The 9,639-nt window shown below is 40.1% G+C and overlaps 1 protein-coding gene across 1 annotated transcript in view; it reads right to left on the bottom strand.

The window, feature by feature from the left end:
* The window catches only part of CTNNAL1 (catenin (cadherin-associated protein), alpha-like 1), a 68,168-nt gene that overhangs the window by 8,285 nt on the left and 50,244 nt on the right, over positions 1-9,639 (bottom strand). The window contains exon 12 of the mRNA XM_006864735.1: positions 6,100-6,137. Within this exon, the coding sequence (XP_006864797.1) occupies positions 6,100-6,137 (38 nt within the window). The remainder of the gene's footprint in view (positions 1-6,099; positions 6,138-9,639) is intronic.

Here is a 9,639-nt window from a genome sequence, read left to right as displayed (position 1 = left end):
TGAGGATTTTTGTTTTCTTTACATGGAGATGTAATCCATACCGAAGGCTATGGGCTTTGATCTTCATCAGTAAATGTGTTAAGTCCTCTTCACTTTCATCAAGCAAGGTTGTATCATCTGCATTATCATATGTTGTTAATGAATCTTCCTCCAATCCTGATGCCATGTTTTTTCTACAAAGGTATATATATATACAAGTTCTGTGTTTCCCTATGATTTCCAGGACTTGGGTTCTGACCTGCAACTCTGCTTCACTTCTCATGGCAAAACAATAGCTTCAGTGTCTCCCTTCTTACCCTATTGCATAGAGCTTAGACTTGCTTATTTAACAGAGCCCTTTTGAGATGTTCTAATAACTATAGGAGAAATATTAGAAGTTAAGGACAGAGAAGGAAACTATAATCTCTCTCACACACATACAACTCTCTATATATAGTGCCTCTGTGTGATCAGTGATCACTATAATCACATCATTTTACTCTTCTTCCTTGGCTTGTTGTAAATACACCTGAGTCAGTTCTAACTCATAGTGAACTTAGATGAGATTTCTGAGAAGCAGCTTGAGTTTGAACTGCCAACCTTATGGTTAACAGTCCGGTGCTTATCCCACAGGACTCCTCCTTAGCCTGTTGTTAAAATCTGTGGAGTCAATTCTGACTTACCGCAACCCTGTATAGCAGGGATGGGGAACCTTTTTTTTTCTGACAAAATTTATAAAACCATTTGTGAACCATATAAAATTATCAACTTAAAATTAGCGTGCTATATTTGGTCAAACAATTAACTCACTCTTAATGTGATGGGTGAAGTCCTGGTGTGGCACTGTGGATTAAGAGGCTGGACCACAAGGACAGTTTGAACCACAAGGTTGGCAGTTCAAACCCATCAGCCACCCCATGGAAACTCTATACAGGATCACTATGGGTCAGAACCAACTCAGTGGCACTTAACAACAACAACGTGATGGCTGGAACTGCAGTTGCCTTGGCAGGGCCAGACCAAATGATTATGTGGACCCCTTAGATGGCTTGTGGGTCGAAGGTTCCCCATCTCTGCTGTACAGGGTTTTCAAGGAGCAGTTGGTGGGTTTTAACCACCAACCTTTCAGTTAACAGTACAGTGCTTATTATTCAACACCACAGTAGGACTCTAAGTAGACGTTAAAAAAATAAAGCATTTAAGAAAATTAAGAATACCCTTAAGGTTTTTAATATTTTATTTAGAATTTTACACCTCACTTTATTTTTTTTCAATTTAGTTATATTTTCATTATTTCTATTGTTAATTTTCCAAATTGTTATTATTATTAAAGTGTATAATGGAATCTAAAAGAAAATCAACTGAAAAGGTAAATACCCACCACTACTATGCTTAAGGAGTCCTGGTATGATGCAGCGGGTTAACGCACCAGACTGCAAAGCCGTTTGAACTGCAAGGTAGGCGGTTCAAGCTCACCAGCTGCTGCTCGGAAACCCTATACAGGATTGCTATGGGTCGGAACCGACTCTATGGCACTTAACAACAATAACAACAACAACTATGCTTAAAGGAGCTCTGGTAGCATAGTGGTTACGAGTTGGACTGCTAACCCCAATTCAGCAGTTCGAAACTACCAGCGGTTCCGTGGGATGAGGCCTAGTGCTCCCCTAAAGATTTACAGCCTTGGAAACCCTATACAGGGTCGCTATGGGTCGAAACCGACTCAACAGTGCTTAACAACAACAATAACTATGCTTAAGTTGGGACTCCTGGTGTGGTGCTGTAGGATCAGCATTGAACTGTGACCCACAAAGTTGACAGTTCAAACCCACCAGCTGCTCCTCAGAAGCCCTATACAGGGTCACTGTGCCAGAACCAAATCAACGGCACTAACAACAACAACAACAAACCCTCAAGTTGACTCCAAATAGGGGTTTCTGAGGCTACAAATCTTTATGGGAACAGGAAGCTTCCTATTTCTCCAACAGAGAAGCTGGTAGGTTTGATCTGCCAACCTTGTAGTTAGCTGCCCATTGCTTATCTTACAGTACCACCAGAGCTTCTTGAAAAGATAAATGTTATTGTTGTTGTTAAGTGTTGTTCAATCAGTTCCGACTCATAGCGACACTCTAAAAGGTTTCCAAGGAGTGACTGGTGGGTTTGAACTGTAGTTAACAGCCCAATGCTTATTCTACAGCACGTACCAGGAATCACCTTGATAATGTTACCAAGCTTGCCCTCTAGTGGACACTCTGTTTGTTACAAGGCAGTCTGAAGCATGTGTTGCAGTGATGCAAAGAAAAACATGAATAGTACCAGGCCTCAATTTTGCTTCCCAAGGAGAGATACAATTTTCTAATAATATAATCAGCTATGCTAGATTCAACTAAGGAAATGATTCAGGACAAAAAAAGACTTTTTAACTAAAATTTCTGCTCCACTCAGCCTATTTAAAGCTCTATCCAGATGTCTTCCCTCAAAACTGTGTATTTTATAGTACCCCACAGTGAGTCCTAGAGGTTTGGTGTGGCATGCAAGTTAATGTGCTAGACTACAAGGTCATTTGAACTGCAAGGTCGGTGGTTCAAGCTCACTAGCCACTCCTCAGAAAACCTAAACAGGGTTGCTATGAGTCAGAACAAACTCGACGGCATTTTACAACAACAAAGTGACAGTTTGTAAACAACAGTCAATCTATGCTTATTTGACTAGCCCCAGTAGACTGTTGACACTTGATGTGGCACTGTGGGTTAATGTGCTGAACTGCAAAGTCTGTTTGAACCGCAAGGTTGGTGGTTCAAGATCACCAGTCACTCCTTGGACACACCATACAGGGTCGCTATGGGTTGGAACCAACTCAACGGCATTTAAACAACAACAACAGCAGTAGAGTATTAGATATAATACCATCTATTAGGGTTAAGTTCACTTAAAACGACAAAATTTAAAAAATAAAAAATTTCTATCTGTACTGTCAAATTGTTCAGAGGACTGCTTAAGGCACATAAATTATTTTCTTAAAAAGCGATGGAATTATTTTTGCAATATTATGACTGCTTTTTCACCAGCTACATCCGACTTTCTAATGCTATACTTCAATAAGGCTGCCATCCACTCAGAAATCCCACTGCGTGATTTATTACATGCTCTTTTATAACCATCTCCACTGCCCCTCCACCACCAGCCATTCCTCCCATGTAGAATGTCATTTCTACATTCCCAGACTTCCATTTCATTGTCTAGCTCTTCATTGTCAGTTCTTTCTTCTGACAACTCACCGTCTTCTCTTCATCACTGTATTACTGTTCATAATATTCAATAATTGTTCTTTCCTCTCTTTTCATTTTCATTTTTGAAGAGTTTCAACCTGTACATTACAGCCACTAGACACATGTGGTTCTTGAGCACTTGCAACGGAAATGGTTAAGTGTGAACTGAGTTGTGCTGTAAATGTAAAACGCATTTTGAAGACTTTGTATGGGGAAAATAATGTAAAATATATAATCAATAATATGCAGATTATGTACTGAATTGGTAATATATCATACTAAGTAAACTATATTACTGAAATTAATTTCACCTGTTTTTTTTTGGTTTATAAATATGGCTACAAGGCCATTTTAAATGATAAATATGCCTTGCATTATATTTCTATTGGACAGTGCTGGATTAAACGACAAGCTTCAGAGATGCCTAACTTTTATATTCATTCAACAATTTGTTTTCTCAGTGCCACACTTGAGCCAGCAGAGTTCAAGGTGGTGGATACACCACAAAGAATAAACATTTAATACAATTCCTACCCTTGAAATTTACATCTTATAGGTTTTTCATATTATTTTGCCAGTGCCTAGCATATCCATTGCTGTTGAGTAGAATCCAGCTCCTTGTAAGACAGAGGAGAACTGCCCCTCCAGGGTTTCTAAGGATGTAATCCTTATGGAAGTCAAATGCCACATCTTTTTCTTGTGGAAAATCTAGTGGGTTCAACCTTTTAGTTAGCAGCCAAGTGCTTAATCACTGAGTCACTGGGGTTCCTTGTGTCCAGCAGCATCCCAAAAAGCCAAACCGGATGCTGCCAAGTTAATTCTGACAGAGCAACCTGACTGGGCAGAACTGCTATGTAGGATTTCCAAGGCTGTAATTTTATTGTTTTTAAGGCTGTAGATCTTTACGGAAGTAGACTGTCATACTTGTCTCCATGGAAATTTTAGTAGGTTCAAACTGCCAACGTTTTAGTGAACAGCCAAGGAGTTAACCACTGTGCCCCCAGAGCTCCTCTGCCTAGCATACACGGGAAACCAAACCACTGTCATGGCGTCGATTCCAACTCACGGCAACCCCATAGGGCAGAGCAGAACTGCCTTACATGGTTCTGAGGCTGCAAATCTTTTCAGGAGCAGACTTGCCTCATCTTTCTCCTATGGTGGGTTTGAACGACTCCCTTTCAGTTACCAGCCCAATGCTTACCTCGTGGTGTCACCAGTAATAGATGCTCAATAAATATTTAATGAATGAATAAATTAATGACTTAGTATCCTTCTCACCTAAAAAAGATGACCTGTTGAAATATTGTACACACTGTGAGCCACTGCTCTGTCCTTTGTAGTGGGGGAACTGGATATAATTTTACACTTGGTATGCTTTTAAAGTCTTTGGTTTTTTTCATGTTGTCAATGGTTACTTCCTGCTCAGAAGATACTCTACACAGTCAACTGTTTTCCTCTGACTTCTGAAATTAGTTACTGGAACACTGAACAGTTTTGTTTTTTTTTAAGAGGAAAGGTCCTTCTTTTAACAGATATTTTTTTAAAGGTATTTATCTCTGATTTCCATAGTCTGCATTTTAGTCAAAACTCTAAGAGTCCATGGGCTAACCTCCACAAATGGATCGCTGAGGTCATCAAACTGTCATATGGTACCATGACGGATGTCATAATGTTGTCATCCACAGAATAGGGATTTCCATTCTCAAGAGGGATCCTAGGACCAGTGTCCCCCTAAGACATGACATTGTATCTCGTTTCCACATGCATGGTGTACTTTCATCTATGTGTACAGTGGTATGAAAGTTTTCAGTTTGGAGAAAATAGTTCCAATATGGCCCTGTGAGTTACACCCAAGCGAAGAACAATGAAAAGACCTCTGACCCCAAATTACAGCTTTTTATTAATCACAACATCTGTTTCCTACTTCCTCAACCCCCAAAACCCAACACAAATAACAAAGTAAGGGATATATCCACATTGCTACAAAACTCTCAACAGTTAATATTCAGTATGTTCCATGATGTCAATTAATGGGGATGGGGGAATGGTGGTGTAGTCAGTAATCTGAAGTCTCTTCTAGCCATAGTCTGTAACTGCCACTAAAACAAAGTCTCCGCCCTACTGGGTCTGGGTAAGAGCAGGTGGGAGAAGATACTGATAGGATGACATGATTCAGCTGTGGATGCCAGCAGACTTCATTGTAATTCATTGTAAACACTTGAAACTCTAGCAGGGGTTTTAAATGAGCCATCTCGGAATCCGGAGTGGGGATCTCACACCATCAAAGAAGAGCCAGGAGTGGAGCACATCCTTTGAACCCTGAGACCCCTGCACACTGAAGCCCCTTGACCCAGGGACAGAAAGCTGTGACACCAGAGGAGTGGCCGAGGAGCAGCAGCAGCAGAGCCAAGACCAGAGCACAAACAGAGCAGTGGACTTCCCAGCCCCCGGAGCAAGTACAGCTGAGTGACTTTGTTTGGAGAGCCTGGTGTGGGGGAGCTAGCTTTCCTGACCCAAAGAGCTATAGCTGAGTGCCTTCAGGTTGAGTCTTACGGTGGAAAGGTGTATCCTATGGGCATTTATCAGCTGCTGACTAGAACAACTGTGCCCTGAGCATTTCTGACCCTCAAATTAGAATCTATTACCTTCCCTAATAAACCCCAGACCTGTGTGGTCACTGCAATGAATTATTGAGCCCAGATGAGTATGAGGGGTGTGGGTGTTTGGTGTGTTGTCATGTATTCTTGCAGTCAGTTAATAGGAAGGGGGAGGGACTAGTAATAGGTAGGTAATAGCATAATTTGGAATCTGAATAAAACCATTCAGAAATGTATAAAATTCTTCGACTTACCATTTGCTTTGGAAGTGAAAGATATCCATACTTCTCTCCTACAAATAACACATATAACTTGAAACAAAATTTCTACTTAATATATTTTCTATTATTTACATTTTACTTAAAAATATATTAAACACACGTTACTAATATATTCATTTTGATAATTCATTCTTAATTGAATGTTATTCAGCAACAATCCTATGAGTTAATTGGTGAACATGAAAAGTGTCATCAGTAACATCTCTACATATATGCTGGTTAATCTCTGCACTTCCCAAATATAAAGGCAGAGAGGCAAACTGCCTCCCTGGCATGTAGTTTCATCACTGCCAACTTCATTCACAATGAATTACTTTTACCAGCAGCCTGCCTCCACCTCCAATGAAACCAGACTCTGCTTTCATCAGCATTAGTTATCAGTACTTCCTTCCTTTGCTGCAAGTACCAGACCAATCATTCACAACCAACTTCATAATGTATTCTCCCAGACAGGGAGGGAGCCACCCAGTGTAGAAGACATGAAGATGAAATACAGCAGACAACCGGTCTCTAGGCTGTGAATTCACACGCAGTAGGAAGCACAATAACCGAGGAGAGGAAGGAGACATATTATGCCCAAGATTTTACCTTTCCCTTTTCTCTTTCCACTTCCAGATCGTGCATAAAGTCAGGTTACAATGGATGGTGGACTTCTGAAAGCTAGTTTGTGATATCTGGGGTAGGAATTCAAGATAAGGTGTGAACAGTAATTGTGTCTTGATATTGAGGAAAGTACGTGTGCTTGGCTATATTAGGTTAAACCACATGAAACTGCTAATATTCAATCATTTTGAAATGTAAAAATAGTAGTTTCATAAAGTTCAACTTAGTTAAAAATAAATATAAGAGTTGAATGATGAATAAGGAAGACTGTAAAAGAATCGGTGCATTTGAGTTATGGTATTAAAGGAGCATATTAAAAGTACCATGGACTACAAAAAGAACAAACAAATATCTGGTGTTGGAAGGAGTACAACCAGAATGCTTCTTAGAAGCCAGGATGGCCACATTTTGTCTCTCATAGTTTAGACATACTATCAGGAGGAACCAGTCCCTGTGAAAGATATCATGCTTGGTAAAGTGGTGGGTTAGTGAAAAGGAGGAAGAACCCCCAACAAAGTGGATTGGCACAGAGGCAGCAGCAATTGGCTGACGCGTACCAATGATTGTGGGATTGCCGCAGGCCCAGGCAGTGTTTTGTTCTGCTTATGCATAAGGTGACTATGAATTGCTATGGACTCGACGGCACCTAACAAAACGAAAAAATGTCATATCTATGTATTTTCATATCCAAGTATATGTATCTGGATACAAATGTACCAGTGCATATGCACAAATACATTATTTTTTTTGGATTCAGCGAAACCTAATATGGAATATGAAGAAACAATTTGACTGAATACACACATCATTTGGGAACCATTCATATTACTATTTAGTAAGACTCAAAACCTTTCTGACTATTAATAAATAATACTGACCTCTCCCCCTCAAAATAAATAAATAAATATAAGGGAGTTCTGGTAGCATAGTGGTTATGAATCGGGCTGTGAACAGCAAGGTCAGCAGTTCGAAACTACCAGCTGTTCCGTGGGAGAAAGATGAGGCTTTCTGCTCCCGTAAAGATTTACAGCCTCGGAAACCCTGTGCAGGGTCGCTATGAGTCGGAATCGACTCCACGACACACAGCCACCACCACCATTGCAGTGGTGGTGATATGAGAACCATAAATCATAATGCTCCTTCTTAGAGAGTGACTATTACATGAACAGAGCAAATGTGTTCATAACATATTTAAAACTGCATCTAGAATTGTACCTACAAGCAGCCTGCCTGCAATGAAACCAGACTCCTATTTCATCAGCGTCAGCATGTGAAACCTGCTAGCCATGTGACTACTGAGAAACTAGATAGAACTGAGTCTGAATTAGGCTAATAGGAATTGAGATGAGCTATAAATGTATTCAGGATTTTAAAGACTTAGTACAAGAAAAAAGGAACGCATAATATCTAAATTACTTATATATTTGTGGCACTGTAGGATAAGCACTAGACTACAAGGTTGGTTTGAACTGCAAGGTTCAAACTCACCAGCCATTTCTTGGAAACCCTATGCAGTGTCGCTATGAGCTGGAACACACTCGATGGCACTAAACAACAACACTGGTCACATGCTGTTGTGTTAAGTGGCATAGATTAGCTCCTGACTCATAGCAACCCTGTTTAGGGTTTCCAAGGAGCAACTGGTGAGTTTGAATCGTCAACCTTGTGGCCAGTCCAGCACATTATTTTTAATATACTGGGTTAAATAAAAGAGCCCTGCTGGCATAGTGGGTTAAGTGTTGAGCTGCTGATCGCAAGGTTGTCAGTTCAAGCCCATCAGTCATTCCACAGAAGAAAGATGAGGCAGTCTGCTTCCATAAAGATTTAGTCTCAGAACCCTAAGGAGCAGTTCTCCTTTGTCCTACAGGCTTGCAAGGAGTCGAAACTGACTCATTGGCAGTGGGTTTCGTTTGTTGTGTGTATTTGTTATTTGAATTTTGAGGGGGTGTTAAAAAATAAATGTTTTTATAATAAATTTCATTTATTTTACCTTTTTCATACAGTTACTAGAACATTTTCAATACCATGTGGCTCCCATAATACTAAGCAGCACCACTGGACAGGCAGTGCTGACCAAGAAGAGGAACTGTTGCTGAAATCAGCAAATGGTATGAGGGGGCTTCAAAAAGTTCATGGAAGATTTCTGGAAAGACGGCGGATTAAGCAGACACACTGCAGAGACCCTCTACAATAAAGATATAGAGGCATAACAAACAGACACAGATGAAATCCTGGCATTCTAAACTTTAGAAGAAAAGCTAGAGAGGTGGATGTACCGGTCAAGAGACATGAAGAACAGAAGTATATGACAGAAATATGCTGTCTACAAGAGGCATACCAAAAAAGATAGAGACAGCCTAAATGCCCATCAACAGAAGAATGGTTAAACAAATTTTGGTACATACACACAATGAAATACTACAAAACATTGATTAATAATGATGAATCTGTGAAACACCGCACAACATGGTGGCTAGTGAGTTCCTGGAGAACATTATGCTGAGTGAACTTGGTCACAAAAGGACCAATTTTCAAACATGGTATGAAACCAATGTTGTAAAATGGTTTATTATTATTATTAAAGGGTTTTCTTGATAAACAATCTATGATGGCTATGGGGGGCAGGGAGAGGGAAAATTATTCCTGGGCTAGAGGATAGACACATGTTAACATGGGTGATGGGCAGGCAATACACAGTATGAGGGAGGTTAGCAGAGGAAGTCTGAGGGTGGTGGGAGACACAGGCAGGAATGCAGTAGTTAAAGTGAATAGAGGTAAATACTGGTAACTGTAGGTACATGGAGTCCTAGGGATGAAACCATGTAGTGAAGTAAAGTGCATGATTTGTTGAATATAAAACTGACCTGTTCTGTAAACCTTCACTCAATTCACAATAAAAGTTAAAAAAAA

This window comes from Chrysochloris asiatica, unplaced genomic scaffold (assembly GCF_000296735.1).
Source record: "Chrysochloris asiatica unplaced genomic scaffold, ChrAsi1.0 scaffold00069, whole genome shotgun sequence".
NCBI classification, from domain to species: Eukaryota; Metazoa; Chordata; class Mammalia; order Afrosoricida; family Chrysochloridae; genus Chrysochloris; species Chrysochloris asiatica.
This window is presented reverse-complemented; position numbering and strand designations above follow the sequence as displayed.